Here is an 18,180-nt window from a genome sequence, read left to right as displayed (position 1 = left end):
TCAATCAAATAATTTAAATGAAAAGTTGTGTTCTGTCCACACAAGGATGCCAAGTTGTTTTGGGCATTTCTGATGTAGCTGTCCAGTCAGGGAAAATGAGACACATCTTGGATGGGAAGCAAACAAGAGGGGTGGCAGAGGATGGGAGGGGGGGAGGGAGGGACGGATAGAGGGGAGTATGGGGGGGAGGTTGGTGCGGGGGGGCACAGAAATAAACCCAACTCCCATCTGATGAGCAGCTTGTACATAATACTGAATCCCCATCTCTTGCCAAGTCTGCTTCTTGATACAGAAACACGATAAGTGCAGATTTTTTGAAAAGATTCCCTCCTTGCTCATTTTGTCCCACTCCCCCGTTTGCTTTTGGCCTGGAAGCACTTCTAGCCGGTGCCACGGATAATCAGGTGGCTGTTTTTGTCACTCTGCCCCCCCCAACCCCCCATGACGTGATAATGAAATTAAAGAAGTGGGGAAGAATAACAACAAAAAAAATAGATGCATTCATCTCTTTTTGCGCCCAACAACTACAGGACAGATGATGTGGCCATCTTGAGATCGTTTGTCATCTGTCAGGCAGCGTTGACCTTGCGATGAATGCGAGGGCTGATATCGTCTTTTACGGCGCAAGAGAGAGACAGAGAGAGAGAGAGAGAGAGAGAAAAGGAGAGATGGAGAGAGACAGAAAGAGAGAGGGGCTGTTGTTTTCGGTAATAAAGACAACATTTATGCCTTCCATTCGCACTGCCAGTTAAAAGAGGCACAAACATGGAAATCCATTATGGAACGCTTCTTAAAAGTGTGACCAATCCTTGTTCAGTCAATTAGAGTCTGGAGACTGAGAATATGATGTTTGTCTGTTCAGCCTCCCCGACACATACAGATCAGCGTGGATTTGATGATGGAAAGAGAGATTCTTTTTTCCACAGAGAGGAAGAAGAGAGAGATGGAGGGATGGAGGGGCAGCGTAGCCAAGCTCTGCTTATCTCTTTTCTTCTCCTCTGCTTTTCCTGCCTTTTTTTATTTTTTCTTCTCCCCCCCCCCCTCCTCCTCCCGTATACAAAAGCATTAATGTGCGCAGCTATGTGCTTTGCCATTGTTCTGTGTTTAAAAGCTTAAAAAGGGACGTTGTTTGTGTAACTGGCAGAGTTGGCGGCGCGCGGCCGTGTCCAAAAAAGCCTGTACTTAAAAGTTGCTCGGCGGAGAAAAAAAAAAAATAGGCCGCATAAAAGGGGGAGTGATAGAAAAGCAGTTAATAAGAGTGGTTACCCCAGAATGAGCGGGGATGAGGTTTCACATTAAAAAAGATTTATCTTAAAGTGTGGTGCTAATCCCTTCAGTTTTAATCCACCACACCCCCCCCAAAAACCCGTACCCTCCGCTCGCAGCACCCTTTTCATTCCTGCCGAGGCATAATAAAAAACTATAAACCATTAAGTTCTTACAATTTCTGGAAACTGGCGAAATGCACGGCGCCCTGGTTTTACAAGGATTCCTGGCCAGTGAATCACGGAGCTCCGAGGACTCATCTCTCTCTCTCACAACAGATTATTAAACGAAAGAGGAAGTCGCGGGGTGCGGCGGAGAGGGCAACAAGGACAAAGGAAAAAAGGAAGAAGAGAGTAGGAGAGGATGGTTTTTTTTGCTACGACTTATTTGATGATTACGGCGGTGATAGGTGGCGGAGAGGTGTTGTCGTGCTCTCTGTCACACCCGGCTGTGTCGCGCGAGCTGGATGGATGCCTGTGTCCACTGCAAGCTGCTTGAATGAGGAAGCATATGGGTGCACGAGAACCTCAGCCCGCTTCATGAATATTTGATTCATATTTCCTGTGTGTGTGTGTGTGAGTGTGAGTGTGAGGGAGAGAAAGGGAGAGGGAGGAAGGCTATTTTTTTTTTTTTTCACTTGTCATTGCGAAAAAACTCACAAGGCTTACTTTGTGGCATTCTAATCATAATTGCCAATCCTGAATACAAATCTCTCAGCGCTAAACACATCGAGTGAAATTGAAATGACAAAACGAAGCTCATATAACGGTGTAATCAAAGATACATTCAGGAGAAGGGGAGAAAGATGGAGGGAGAAAAAAAAAAGAAAAGTTGAGCCAGTAAGAGATGAGGATCAGGGGCCAGTTATTAGCCGGGCCCGGGGGGGGAACAAAGAGCCCCAGTGTTGGAGGGCAGCTTAACACTGAGCCAGTTACTGTACCTTTCAAAACTAATATGTAACCATATCTGTTTTAAAAGGACGATTCATATTACTGTGAATGCATGGGGAAAGTTGTTCCCATCCTTGCGACCCGGGAAACTCGAATCCCACTTGTAATAACCACACACACACACACACACACACACACACACACACACACACACACACACATACTGAATTGCAGGCCTGGCCTTTTGTGGAAAAAGCATTTAAAAAGATGGGGACATTCAATTTTTGTAATGATGTAAAACATCTTCAGCTTTTCTGACAGGACAATGGTGCTTATTGTGCTTTATTGTTACTGTGGCCACTCCAAAGGTCGGCGCGGGTGCGGCCCGGGCGGACAAGGGCGGCACTGAATGAAAATTGGGTTATATGTGATCAACTAAGTTATTAATCAGATTAAAATGGATTCCCTCTGCCTGCTGTTTAACTAGGCAGGAGGAGGGGGGGGGGGGTAAAGACAGAAAGAGAGGAGGGAAAGAGAAACAGAACAATAGGCCAGTGTTTACTCATGCAACGAGCAAAGAAAGTCATTGTTTTAGAAGCTGAAGTCATTGTCGCGGATGAGTTCCGATAAGGGCCGGCTCTGTGAAACATCCCGCCGCATGTAACCCGGCCTGTCTAAAAGCATGTGCCCTTGCCACGGATGCCCCCTAGCTTCATCCAGGTAACCTCTCTAATCCTGATTAAATCACTGTAATTAGAACAAGCAGTGTTCCTCCACCCCCATATTTCCCTAATAAAACAATGCGGCGGTTTAAATCCGGTTCGCTGGGATTTGCAACGCAACAATGCAGTTTATATCCATCTCTGCCGAGGAATTAAGTGTATTTTCTAACTGCTAATGTTATAATGTTGCTGGCTTATTTGTCTCGATGCTCGCTATTCTCTTTCTTATTCCCCCCGCGGTTTGTGTTCTCTCTCTCTCTCTCTATCTCCGTCTGTGCAACTTTGTTTATTTGCGTCTTATTTATTTGTTTCTCGGCGCTTTTTGATGTTTAAATCAAACACGTTTTTAGCGAGTGGTCGGGATCATCCTTCACGACGGGAAATAATGCAAGTTATTTGTCTTTAATTGCCACAGAGCTTTTCAAACACGCCAACTTGCTGCCTATGTGTCTATACCTGTGTATATTTTTTTGTTTTTATTAGTCTCGCTGCATGCCTCCATTGATGTGGAATAACAGAGGAAATAAAAGTTGACATAGTTTCTTCATTTTTTTTTTTTTTTTTTTTTACCCCCAACCCCGTTTCCCTCTCTCTCTCTCTCTCTCTCTTCTGCCTTGCTCTCTGTTGTTTTTTATATATCTGTGTTTTTCCTTGAAGTTGCTGCCGCATTGTCTCATTATGTGTCGACTAGCTGTGTAAGTGTAGTTATTATGCCTGTGTGTCTTTGCCTGGCGGTGCTGTTCTCTCTCTCTCTCTCCCCGTCTCTGCTGTCTCTCTCTGTCTCTCCCTCGGAGGATGAGGAGCTTTATGAGTACAACTCCTCTGAGGCGTCCTCCTCACATCTCCGGGGCGCCTGGGGAAGGGGGAACGTTGCATTCTTAAGAGGAGCAACTCAAACTGAACAAAGTCTACAGGAGTCAGGGAAGAAAAGAAACAAACAGCAAACTAACGAGATGGGAAGCAGAGATCATGTCAAATATATCGGGTTGGAAGGCCAATTTATAACCCATTGTTTCATGTTTCGCAATATCGAATGCGATGCGCGCTAACGTGGCTATGAGTGTGCACGGAGGGGGGGGGGGAAAGGGTATGCAGACTTGCATATATACATAAAAGCACTTGATTTGCACGTGAACACACACACACACACACACACATATATAGTGTATGAATATGATCTCCAGCTCTCTGTAACCTCCCAGCTCCCACGCTGTCTTCCCTCCTGTTTCCCCATCCTGCTTCTAAAATAATGAATAGAATAATTGTCATGTAACTTTGCAATCATCCAGCATTCGTCTCCATTTCCTTTTCAAGGGCAACTCGATACTGCCCTTCATTCACTGTACTGTACTTCCAGGAAATGTGGCCAATATCATCGGCGGTATTAGCGAATATGGCTGAGAGAGAGTGAGAGAGAGTGACAGAGAGAGAGAGAGAGAGGAGGAACATGGGAAGAATAGGAAGCCTTTTCAAAAAGGACCTTTCAGCAGGCGCAGCAGTTGATAGCCGGGGAATTAGCGAGGGGGAAAATATTTTTAGAGTTATCACATCTGCCGAGGAGAGAAGCGAGACAGAGAGAGAGAGAGAGAGAAGCAACAGGTACCATCCTTAGGGCTTGACAGCAGCTATTACACTTAATTGCTCTTTGAAAACTACACTATTTGCACTTTTGGGTGACAAGGTGATAATTCACCTCTGCACAAGTTAAACTGGTAATGTTGTTGCACATGCGAAATAGCACCTCGCCTTCGCCAGCTGTCAGAGCTGTCATCTCGGCGTGGCGGAGGCACACAATGAGAGCCGGGGGAAGTGTATCACCAACAGTCGTCGTCTTCTTCTTCTTCTACTTCTCAGTAAAAGACAGGCAGACAGGCCTCCAGACGGCTTAATCACTGGAGGAGCCCGTGCCCTCCAGCAACGAGGAGAGAAAGAAAGACAGAGAGCGAGCGAGAGATAAAGAAAAAGGGAGGATCCCGGAGTGTGGGAAAGTGAAATGCAGGGATCTGAGAGGAAGAGAGGACTGGTGGACTCGCTTTGGTCTGAACAGAGAAAACGTCAGCGGTTGAGTTTCAGTCAGTCAGATATTGGTCAAACTCGGGTTGAAGTTTTAATCAGGTTAAGCTGTTTACAAGAAGCCGGTCCGGTGACACGACCAAGAGTTTCGTATTGACATTATTTGACCCAAAACCATGTTTCTAGTTATCTGATCAGGAAGGGAATTTTGAGAGAAAATACAGACAGAATTCTGTAAAAGATAGTTAACGCGATATTAACGCTAAACCGTTTTAACGCCTCTAATTTTTTTAACGCAATTTGCGATTTTTAGGTTTTAACAGGCTCAGTTTTAAAGCTAGAGTCAAGATATTGGTATCATATGAAACTAGAAAACCTAACATTGTGGCTACAATGCCACTGCTGCTGTTCAACAAAAGTTATATCGGCTCACTTTAAACAAACCAAAAATGATTACCCAAACTGTCCGCAACGCTGACCTACCATAACATTTGCTGTAGTGTAACCTATGGAAGCGTATAGCATTAGATATATGGTACAGTATGTTCTTGTTGTATTGTACAACATTCTACACTGAGGAGCAAATTCACTAAAGGATTGCAGAGCTTTTTGCAGCCGCTAAACCTGCACAAATACAACAAAAAAGAAAATCTCAAAGCACCCGCAAAGGGTGAAACGCACCCCTAACTGTGCTGCCAAGCAAATAGCGTCTCCGTGCTCCTGTGCTATTTGCACCTATTTAAATTAGGTAACATTGAAAATTAAAATCGGCTTCATTGCAAAAAACAGAACACTGCAACAGAACTGACAGACTGGGATATTAAATCTCAAATACTGTTTCTTGGTGTCACGTTTAAATCCCTTGCCTGAAGTTTTGAGGAATGCCTCTGCACCTTGTCGATCAGGACCTGTAGCTCGCAGTCTGAACATTTAATTTTTTCTTTTTCCTCTCTGCCTGCTGGGTTCTCGGCACAAAGGCAACATTTATACTGGATAATTGCAATCAAATTACACTCAGCTGCAAAACTTTTATGGGCGTGTTTGCGCTGTAATATCATTAGCGCAATATCTTTAGTGAATCGGACCTTGAGACGGGGCAGATAGCGGGTTGCAAGTGACGCGCGATTCATGTTGCCATCAGTGGCCGCATCCCAGTCTTTGTGAATTCCTCTGTGAATGCTGGAAGGAAATAGAAATAACGGTGCTGCCACAATAAAAGGATCCAAGCCTACTGCTTTAATGGATGATCTATCCTTAACCTTGTTGTATCCTCATACAGATACTAAATTAGACCATAAGCACCACCTGCCCCCACTAGGATCCTCGGGTGTCACCTTTCTGAACTTCCAGACCTACTTTTAAGTGTACAGAATAATTACCGCTGTGCAGGTAAGCTATCTGTCTAGCTCATTAGTAAGCACAGGGGTGTCTGGGAGCAATAAGTACCCCAGGCCTTTTCCACTTGTCAAAGCATTTTGTGTGAGTGTTTATGTGTGTGTGCACATGTTTGCTAGAGTCAAACAGCAACCAAATTCATGGTAATTAACCACCTGATGAGGACAGTATTATTGGCAATTACCAGGTTTTGCATTATCACAAGTTTTAAATGTGTGTGTGTGTGGGTGGCAGGTGTGTGAGCTTAAATATCAGACAGACAGAACAGAGATTAAACAAAAAGGATGTTAAATGAGAATGGAGTCAAGTTGTGTGGAGAAAGGAGACTCTCCTCTCCCCAAAAAACAAACATATCGGTTTGTACAAGAAGCTTATTACAACCCATATGTACCTGTATTGATAGGTGCCGACCTCTAGTGGGTGTATTTATGGCGGGAGCAAAGGAGGAAGTCAGGTAACGTACTAAAACGAGCAAAGTCAACATAGGGAGGAGGTTGTGGTGGATGGACGGGTCAAACAAGCCCAGGAGACTGTCTGTGTCCTGGGTGTTGTTGCCTAAACAAGTAGTTTTGCTGCCTAAACCTATCCAAGTAATTTTGTTTCCTAAACCTAACCAATGAGTTTTGTTGACTAAACATAACCAAGTAGTTTTGCTGCCTAAACCTAACCAAGTAATTTTGTTTCCTAAACCTAACCAATGAGTTTTGTTGACTAAACATAACCAAGTAGTTTTGTTGCCTAAACCTAACCAAACTGTGACCGTTTTAAAACGTTAACCATTTGTTTAAAACTGCAAACAAACTGTTATATTTAGGTATGAAGACGGGTTGATCTCCTGTCGATCACCAGTAGGGGAGCTAATTTAGGAAATGCTCATGTGGGTAGTATGGGTTGGAGGACTTGTTGGGAGAAAGAGATGGTTAGTGTCACTAACAGTGTTGGTAAGTTTTGTGTTTTTAAATTGGGTGCTCCAGTTTCCACTCAAAGTCAAAACACATACAGGTGCAATGCCCAGTATTTTATGGTACTACCACCAATGAACATTTCCCCCAGGATGCTAAATTCCCCAATATTCCCGAAACAAAATGTTGTGGACATGACCTCAGTGGCTCCAGGACTTCTACATCCAGTAAAGGTGTGTTGGTGTGAATGTATATTGTGTGTCAGTATGTGGTATTTGTATCTCTTGCGTATTGCTTTCGGGGATAGATGGATGGATGGAAAATCACTCTGGATCATCATTCAGACTGCCAAAATGGGTGGGTGAGATATAAAACCATCCCTTTTCACAGCACTTTAAGAAAAGCAATTTATCAAAAGGGAAACAATGTTACATTTACAATTTCCCAAAAAAGGCTGTCAGATTTTAGGGCTTGTGTTTATCAGAATTGGAGAAAAGATGCTCTAAAAATGTAATTGAGGAGTTAAAAAGTTCTTAACTGGGATTAAAGAAGACATTTATCAAGTGATTTACTCCTATTTACAGTCAAGTACGAGTAAGCTGTACTCACGGCCAGTCAGAGACAAGGATTTACCCCACGCCTGTCATCCTTACATTTGACTCAGTGATATGGTCTTTTACAAAAACATATTTGATATTTGTGTAAAATCCTTAATATTTCCAGTATAAATTAAAACATAAAATTGCGAAAAATCAAGTATTAATAAATAATGACTATATAATATGACATTGGTGGAAGTGGAAACATTAACTAAAGCAAACTGGAGCAGGAAAGAAGTGATGCAGCTGGTAGACGACATACATCTGATAAATCATAAAATAGGGAGAATTTAGACAAAGACGGAGCATAGAAAGTAAAACTGCAAACAAAATCAGCGTCAGTTTAATTCTTGTTGTTTGCAAGAAAAAAGAATAAAAAGAAATAAAAGTGATCTAACATCCTATCAAATGTTCAAATCAAATGCAAATCGTGGGCTAAAAATAACCTATTATGAATTACTGCGAACATTTTGCTCCGGCAACACATTATTCATCATGTCCAATGGTATTTTGTACAATCATTCTAAGCCATGTGTCAGATGGTGTGCTGTCATCTAGGATCTATTCTTAAATAATTTAAGAGACCTCAGGAGCTCTCTTAAATACAAAATCCATTAGCGTTGATTCTTGACTTTGTGAATAGGAGTAAAAACTTTCACTGTTTTCTTTCAGTTAAATTAAAATATTCACTTTTACTGTAGCAATTTCATAAATACAGACCCTGGACTCAACAATGTGGAATAATTGTGGTGAGAGCTGTTTGTGTCTACACATAAGGAGACAATTTTGGTTACTGTATTCGTATTATACAGACACCAGCATGTGCAACTAGTATCGTGTGTGTGTGTGTGTGCGTGTGTGTGTGTGAAGCTTAATTTGTCATGCCTACCTTTCTTCCACTTAAACCAGAGAAAGTGAAAATTACACCACTAATGCCAACTGTGATCCACTACATCTGCGCTTCACAGCGAGCCCACCAATCCCACCATATGTCTTTAATTGCCATCAGTGCTTTACACAACCTATTTCACACACACACACACACACACACACACACACACATACACAATCCTTCTATTACAAATGCTTGCACTTTACTCTGCGAGTACGCGTTTTAATTTTTGCCTTCTCCTTCTCCTCCTCTCCACATACAGATATATATATAGATGTGTGTGTGTGTGTGTGTGTGTGTGTGTGTGTGTGTGCGTGTGTAAAATGTCTGTACATGTCTTGCACGTTGTTCTAATATGACCTCAGCACTCATGGGTTCAAATCCCTCACAATGAAGGCAGTCTGGAGTACACTTCTTCTGACAGAGGTAATTGGCCACTAGTGACACAACCAGTGCTGTATTTCAGATGCAACTTCCTTAACTCAGTGCGTGCACGCACGCACACACACACACACACACACACACACACACACACACGCGCGTTAATGACGCCAATGACGCCACAGCAAGACTGTATGGGGTGAAAAGTAAAATACAACATTTCTTCACTCTGTATTTATATTTTAAATGTTCAGAGTTTTACATTTAGAGAATAAGCAAAGGGCCCAGCATTGAGTAGTTGCTCAAGTAGTCCTTGTAGTTTTTGCAACTTTTCTTGGGTGTTTTTTTGTAGTAAGTGCATTTCAAGAGTTTTGTAATAAACTGTTGTAATTGACCTTTTTCTCCACTCAAGCTGCTTTATTTACTTTTTCTTCAGTTACTTACAGGCAGCAACCTCCTGTTGAAAAGTGAAGCCAATGCTGAATGCCTTAAACCTTCATTCTTTCTAACAGCCAGCAGGGGGCGACTCCTCTGGTTGCAAAAAGAAGTCTGATTGTATAGAAGTCTATGAGAAAATGAGCCTACTTCTCACTTGTTTTATTACCTCAGTAAACATTGTAAACATGAGTTTATGGTCTTGATTTCTAGTTCCAAGTCTTCTTCAATACAGTATGATGTTCATTTAGTAAATTATGGTCCCATTTAGAGTCGCTACCACGGTGTTGTCCGGTCTGGGAGTTGTCTGTGTTTTCGTCTTAGAACTTTAACCCTCTCAGAGTGTGTTTACAATTCATGAAAGTTAATTGTAACATTTTGGTCGCCTAAAAATGGTTATACTTAGCTCCACCCCCTCGTGTCACTTCTGGTTGCAAAAAAGACAAGATGACGACGGCCAAAAACCAAGACGGCGACGAACGAAGCCCAAGATGGCGATGGCCAAAAAACAGGCGGGCGACAGATAAAAACCAAGATGTGATGGCCAAAATAGCGAACTCGAGGCTTCAAAACCGTAGTCCACAAACCAACGGGTGACTACATTTCTTATATACAAACTATGGTTACATATATTTCCAACAATGCCTTTCAACAACCACCAGAGAAGGGAAGTAAACTATTTGCTCTCAATCAAAGGTGGGTACGGTTATGTTAAAGTAACTAGCTAGACCTCACCTAATGCTTAAATTATGTACAACACACTTTCAGTCATTGAACACCATTTGTACTGCTGCTACATTGCTGTGCTTCTTGCTGCTTTGCAGTGACACTGAGGCAGCGCCAAACATGTTCATCCTCTCAAGTCTACCAAAATAGACTCTTTTTACTGTCATCTAATGTGTGCACAGGAGGTGACTCTCTCCGAGAGTTTTTTACCAGCAACAAACAACAGCACTTATGGAGAGAACTATAGAGCACAACGTGAGAGTACTTGTTAATTGGAAGTGATGGGTCTAATTGATGTGAGCATATACAGCATTCCCCTCTCCTCTTTCTCACTCCTATCCACTAACTCTCTGTTTACGTAGCCCACTTCTCAAATTGTGAGAGGTGCTCGGCTACGAGATCTGCCATTTTTCCTCCTCTGGAATCCTCAACGCGCTCATCCGAGTCCTACACTCCTATCAACACTTTCTCTCTCCAGCTTGTCAATCTCAACCCTTCCAAAGTGCCGGTCCGCATTTAATATATTAAATGAACGAAGGGGGGGGGGTTGAGGTAATGTAAGTAATACGATGTGAGGAGCAATGTTCGCAAGCAGTCGTGGCATGTACAGCACTGTTTGAATAATGTAATACTTCAAGTTTGATAATGTATGGCTATAGATAGGTCTCCGCTGCAGCCAAGTATTGATTGCGTTAAGCACATCTACAGTGCAGCAAATGGTGCGGGTTCATATCAATCTTTACACGGCGTTCTGTACCTCAGTAACCAGATACCTTGTCTGATTACAGAGACCTCAGGGCCACTGCTGCTGTTAATGACATTTATTGATAAATCCAATTCCTGGGCCAATTTGGGGAGGTGTGGTTTAATACTACAGACGTGTGAACATGTGTGGATCCGTATATGTGTTACGTGTCAGAGTGCAAGCAGATTCATGTGCATTGTAACCCTTTCCCCCCCGCCTCCTCTGGGTATACTAATGAAGAGACGGCCACTCCAGACGTGCGGCGCGTGCCCTACAACGGCTCGCGCAGATTCAAGGGAGATTTTCGATATTAATGATTTATGCCGTATTTGCATACAAACCTAATGCAAACCCACTCCAGATAATCACATTTTGCCAGGTCTGAATTGAGTTTTGCGGGTGTCTTTGCTACCCCCACCTCCTCCACCCACCAAATAACAGTCGGAATGTGGGTGACCCCCCAACACAAGGGGTTTACAAGTGGACACATAAAGAGGGACTGTAATAGTGTATTTTGCTATGAGACAAGAGTGTCTATTTTCGCTTCCAAGCTTTATCATACAACGGCAGTATGCTTGGCAGAACTGGCAGCAGTCACAGTAGCAGTGATGGTAACAATGGCAGTATCAACAACACAAGTACTGAACTTTAGTACAATTCTGAAATAATGTTTTCATTACATACTTCTTCATATGTCACTACATTCCAGGGACAAATATACTCGTCAAAACACAACTTATTTGGCCGCAATTATGGCTATTTTTGCCGATGAAGATTTTGCATTACAATAATTAGTGATGCACCGATACCGATACCAGATATTGGGCCGATTCTGAGTCAAATGGCTGGATCGGTATCGGTGACAACGGGGCCGATCTATTCAATTCAGTTCTATGTTTATATACTATTTACATTATTTACTGTGATATTCATTTCTGTATATTTTTTTTACCAATTTATTGCCGCATTTTAAAGGTTTACACTTGAATTGTAATTCCTGTTAAATTTGAAGATGTTTTTTTACCAAGTTGCTGATGTACAATTTATTATTTTAATAATAAATAACATATCTATGTATTTATTTGTTACATTTTGTTTTACAAAGTTCGGAAATCAATGTTTAAGTTAAGCCTGATGTTGTCTTTGATGTTGTCCTACACATAAATTAATGATCCCAGTCACTTCCACACAGTGAGGCATACAGTTTAATAATTAAACACGGGTATCGGATCGGCACTCGGTATCGGCCGATACCCAAAGCCCAGGTATTGCTATCTGAACTGAAAAAGTTGAATTGATGCAGCTCTAAAAATAATATAAGATCAGTTGATAAAATATGAGGCCTTGTTATAGAATAAACTGCTAATTAATTATGTATGTAATGCAATATGATATATTGACAGGAAGCATTCTGCTGCATAACAGTCTTACAGTAAATAGTACATAACTTGAAGTGCATTTTTGCTGATAATCATTGCATACTTTTACTAAAAAAAAAATAATTATTGACTTTTACTTATTTTTACCACTACTATATACTATTGTAGAAATAGTAGTAGTAATAGTAATAGAACGAACAGACTGATCATCAACAATAATAGCCTATGTAGTATTAGTAGCACTTGTAGCAATAACAGTATAAATAGAAATGCTAATTGTTGTTATAGCAGTTACAGAAACAGCAAACGTGTTTTTGCAGTGGCGTGACTGTTGTCATCATATCAATACTAGAATCACTTAATGCTCTTGGTTAACATGAGATCTACTGCATGAAGGGTTAACACTACCACACAAACAGTCACATTCTGACGCCTGTGGTGAGAATGACCCGTCATACCACCCTGGCATCTTCCGTTCAGAGTATCATTCTGGTTCAGAGTGAATTCAACTTGCCCTTCACTACACAGATATGAGTACATAAAGCTACATAAAGTCACCCGAGGTAATGTCAAACTAAGTGCAACAACAAGCAGCACGTCTCGACTTTACTCGTGTTTCCTATAATCTTTCATGTTCTCTATGTTATCTTTAGTGCCATCCTAGAGATCTGAATGGCGAATACATCTACTGCCAAGAAGTTGCATACGTAATAACTTGTTGGGTTTTCGAATTACAGTCAGACTAGGACAAACAACATGCAAGAAAGGCTTTTGTTCCACAGAGAAAGCCTTATCTATAAAGGTCAGGCATTCCTAGTAGCAAAGGGAGCTGCCCACAGTACAAAGCTTAGACAATAAGTAGGGCGTTCGCACACAAAGGCATTTCTCTATTAAATGAAACGTATATATATATATATATATATATATATATATATCAATCTTGTATGGTTAAAGTGCTTCTGTGATGTTAAGCTAAGCAGAGAGCCTGGCTCCATGACAACGGATAATATTTTGTCAGATGGAAAGGTCAGATGAACACATGTGGCTGCATTGCTTCATTAACAAAGGGGCCACTATTATTATTATTAATATGATTAGATTAATGTATCTCACACTGTACGATTATGAATGTATGTCTATAGACATGAGCTCAACATTTCATTGGAAATTCATTCTTTTGCTTTTCAAACAAGCACAAAGGCTATCTATTGGGTCATACTGAAACACTACGGGGACAATAATACAAAGTTAGTTTCTAGATTAAATCTGATAAAATATAACATCCTGTCCAAGAGACAGCAGTCAAGTAATTATTGTGGTAACACTTTATAATAATAATATATATAAACATTATTTGGATGGCTATTATAAAGTTGCAACTGATGATTATAATACCTTGTTAAATGGTTATTTAAATACTTTATAAAACATCTATTAATATAATTTATATATATATTATAAACTAATGATTTCATGTTACACAAACTGATGACAAAATAACATATATTAAACATTACTAATAATTAGTAAACATTAAATATAATATTGTCAAGTTTAATTAACTATTGATTTACCATTTATAAATGATGGTTAAGTGTACCAATATGGTACATTAATCCAGGTAGCTACAACATATTGCATCTGGCACTTAATGAATCTGAAAAAAATAAACCTTTTTTTTTAATAATATTTGTTTTATTATGATGTTTGCTAGGTTCAATCAAATGTGGGCAATTGCCTACTCAATCTAAACAAATGTCTCAGTTTCCAATCTAAAGTAGTTGTCCCTCCGGAGCTACGTAATCTTTTTCTTTGTTGCATTTTCTGCCTCTACTGTGTAAAAGTCTGTTTCAAAGCTCAACACCAACTTTGGGTTTTTACTCTCTTCCTATAGAACCGCCCCTAAACAGTGAAAGAGCATTGTAAAAAAAAGAAAAAAAAAAAGTGAAATAAGAAAAAAGCATTTCCTTCTTCGGTCTCAAGGAGCGGCTGTAACCTTAGCAGAATCATGAAAGTTGACAGTTCATTTTTCACAGGGTCATAGATCGACGAGTCTTATAAAGTAATGGGCTTTTGGGAGCCGGCTTTATGAGAGCTAAGATAGTTAAGAGACATGTGGAGGAGATGGCACGGGGAGCTGAGGTCCTGCTCTTACTCATCCAGGGTTATTCCCTCCATGCTGTGGAGCGGGAGGGAGGCGCCGCACTTCCAGTAATATAAACGTGTAATAAAGATTAATCTGTTGCTAGTCGGCAGCCTGATAGCTTCTAAACTTGCTTGAAATAAGGCTGAAATCACTTCAGAGCCAATCTCAAGACCTTTAGTGAGTGTCTGAGATTCCTTTTGTGGGTGTCAGGGAAAAAACAAAATGTATATTTGTTTTGTCTTGTGTGTTTCAGTGTATGCACTACTGGGAAAAAATTGAATTTGTGTTTCAAACACGTATGTATTCATGACTTTTGATGTGTTTTTTTTGCTAGTAAAGGTGTATGTGCAGCAGTTACAGTGCCAGTAGGGGTTAAACACACTTACCGGGTGCATCTGGCCTCTTCATGCCCCCCGTGGGTGCTCCGCCTCCCAGGCCGTTGAACGCGGGGAGGTTGTCATTGCTGTAGGCTCTGAGGACGGACAGCATGTTCATCTGCTGCTCTAGGTGGGAGTGCTGATCGGCCTTCAACAGTCCGGGGGGGCCTCCTGGAGACAGGAGGGCCAGGCCCTGCTGCCACTGCTTCTCCAGCGGCAGAGCTTGGTTCTTGGGTTGGGGAACCAGAGAAAGGGGCGTCATGGCGGAAGAAGATGCTGCCAAACCACCTCCGCCCCTTGGTGGCAGAGAGGAGTTGTCTTGGAGTTGCTTGGAGTGGTGGTCTGAAGCTGGACTTCCTCTTTCCTCTCTCTCCATGTCCATTTGCCCATCCTCATCTCTTTCCTCATCCTCTTCAGCCACTCCTCCCTCCTCTTCCTCTTCATCGGAGTGATTCTGGTGCTGCTGTCTCTTGGGGGTGGTTGAGGGGGTCTCACTGGCACTGAGCCCCCCAACCTTTGCGACCTCGTCGTCTGATCCAACCCGGTCCTCTTCGTTATCTCCCCGGGAGCCCCTCTCTCCGATCTGGTCATCCCCGGCTGAAGGTGCCCCTCCAAAGGCCTGGGTGGGTAGGTCCAGACCATGCTCTGCTGGGGCTAAATATGCTTGGAGGCTCTGGTTGGCCCTCGGGGATCCGTCGTACAAGCCACCAAATCGCCTGTAGAAGTCACTCTGGAAGGGGTTGTAGGGCTGGTCCATGTGGTTGTTCCAGCCTCCCTGGATTTTCTCCCCATTTCTGTCTCCATCTTTGTCGAGGGCCAAACCGGAGGTCTTGGTGTTGGAGGAGTGAATGTTGGAGGTGGTGGGGGAATTCCCTCCGTGAAGCTCCTTGCCTGCATCGGACCGCTGCTGTTGGGCCTTACCCATGTGGTTGGCCTGGAGGTGCAGAGCCATGATCTCCACTGAGGAGGTGGAAAAGGAGCAGAAGAGGCAGCCATGCCACGCCACGTTATCATGGATGGTGACTGAAGAGCCGGGGAGAGACCCGGACGCAGACTCAGGCCGGACTGACACAGACAGATCGAGTGGTTCATACTGAGACCCGGGTTTGCCAGGCTTGGAGTTCTGTTTGGCTTCGACCTTATCTTCTCTTTCCTGGTCAGCCGAGACGGCCCGCTTTGCTTTGGGCTCGCCGTTGTCATGGTAGCACTGGGCCGGGAGCTGGACTGGATTCTGGTTGTCCTTCATGTCTTTCTTCATGGAGCTGAGAACGAAGCTGTCCATGAAGGCCTGGAGAGAACCTTGGAAGTGGACTCCGTTCCCCATCATGCTTTGGTAAGCCCTGCTCAGGTCAGAGAAGCTATCCGGCGCCGTCGAAACCAGGGCGGACGGGCCATCGGCAGCCTTCATGTTCTCGGCCGAAGAGGCGGAGTCAAAACGGCGGTCTCCGCGCTCACGATCTCGGTCATGCGGAGACATCATGCTGGCCGACGCCCACTGATGCGGCAGCAACGGGCCCGCCCTGAAGTCCATGTTGGGAGGCATGCTCTTGAAAACATTACGGAGGACATCCGGCCGGGCAAAGATGCCGCCCCCGCCGCCGCCGGCGGTCGTCTTCCCATGATCCTCTTTATGGTCAGAAGAAGGGGCGTGGCAAGAGGATGGGCCTGAGGTGGTGGAGCCGTTTTGGCGCTCGCGGTGGTGGCGCTCCAGGTGGTACTTCAGACTGGCAGACTGGGTGCCGGCATAGTCGCAATGAGGGCACCGGTAGGGTTTCTCTCCTGAGAGGCCAAGGAAGAGAAAAGAGAAACAGAAAGGGAGAGACGGGGAAAACAGTGAATAATTAACCTGATTATTAGATTGACTGGATATCCAAATCTATTTATTGGAGCAGGGAATGTGGACCCTAGGGTCATGTAACCTCCCCGAACAAAGAAAATTAGGTCAAATGGGTAGAGCTCACAAAAAATGATATGCATTTCATTAACCACTATAAAAAAAGAGGATATTTTGGATATCAAAACACAATTTCTTACTCATGAAAAAAGGATGAGGGAAGAAAGAAATAGAGGAAGCAGAAGTTTAGAATAAAGCAGGAAATAAACTACAAGACAAAGTGATAAAGAACATGATTCTGCATTCAATCAACAATCCCATGCTCTTCCACAGACGTCGGCTCTGCTCCACTGTGTTAGTGCATATGTGTGTGTGTGTGTGTGTGTGTGTGTGTGTGTGTGTGTGTGTGTGTATTGGGACGAGGGTAGGGTTGTGGAGTAGGCATCTGAATGTGGGTCGATCCAGCTCGATCCAGCCCCGCCAAGTGAGCCATCACTCACATCAACACCATAAAAAAACATTTCACCATATGGTGCTTTCAGTCCACTACAAGAGATAATATTTTTCAACTGACAACAAAACTGTCTCGATGCTATCTGTGTTTGCACGGGCGAGGGCCGGGGCTGAGGGTGCGGCCGGGTCTGTTTGAGTGTATGTGTGTGTGTGTGTGTGTGTGCATGAATGTGTGTGTGTGTGTGTGTGCCTGCAGTGGGGGTCATCATGCCTCTGTTCTGGCCTTGCTCGCTGTCAGGCCTGTGCCTTGGCGATGAGAGTGCAATTTCTGGGACGTTCCCTATTTGCAGTTTATCTCGAGAAGCATAAATCAGCTGTGGCACAACATCTCCCCGACCACTGCCACACTGTGGAGCAAAAAATGTGGATGATACACTACGATGCAAATATAAGTCAATGAGTACTTCAAAAAAAAAAAAAAAGAAAAGAAGAAGAAGAAAAGAAATGTGCAGGCGACATATGTGAACCACATGCTTGTTGCAGCGAAGCTGTGAGTTCCGTGTGATAAAGAACAATATGATTCACTACAGGATGCACAGATCAAAGAGATTTACATTACGGTAAAAGAGGGGTGAATCTGTTGTGTAACATTTACATATATTTATTTATGCTGCACATCCATATTAATGAACATTCTTGATAACGGTATAACACCAGCATTGCTCTGCCAGAAGTGGATCTTCCATTGGAATGATACTTATGTTGAAATAGAACACATCCTGCTAGCAATTATAATAGGCTTGGAGTCTGAGCCAGATTTGGATTCATTAAACAATGAACAGAGAGGGAAAAAATGCTAAGCTGGATTTTTTTTTTTTTTAATATATACATATAAAAAGTTCCCAGAGTGGAATTTCTGTCAGAGGGATAACAGTAACTGTGTGAGAAAAGAGGGAGATTGGTGGAAAAAGAAATAAAAAAGGGGGTGGTTGTGGTGTTTTGTGTGTGTGCATTTCTATATATAC

At 42.8% G+C, this 18,180-nt stretch overlaps 1 protein-coding gene across 10 annotated transcripts in view; it reads right to left on the bottom strand.

Moving 5' to 3' along the window:
• The window catches only part of znf536 (zinc finger protein 536), a 307,235-nt gene that overhangs the window by 62,758 nt on the left and 226,297 nt on the right, over window positions 1-18,180 (bottom strand). For all 10 annotated transcript variants that reach the window (XM_074660090.1, XM_074660073.1, XM_074660101.1 and 7 more), the window contains one exon: window positions 14,878-16,647. In XM_074660090.1, coding sequence (XP_074516191.1) covers window positions 14,878-16,647 — 1,770 coding nt within the window. The remainder of the gene's footprint in view (window positions 1-14,877; window positions 16,648-18,180) is intronic.

The sequence above is a fragment of the Sebastes fasciatus genome, chromosome 2 (genome assembly GCF_043250625.1).
Source record: "Sebastes fasciatus isolate fSebFas1 chromosome 2, fSebFas1.pri, whole genome shotgun sequence".
NCBI lineage: Eukaryota > Metazoa > Chordata > Actinopteri > Perciformes > Sebastidae > Sebastes > Sebastes fasciatus.
Note: the sequence above shows the minus strand (reverse complement) of the source record. Positions and strands in the feature narration are given on the sequence as shown.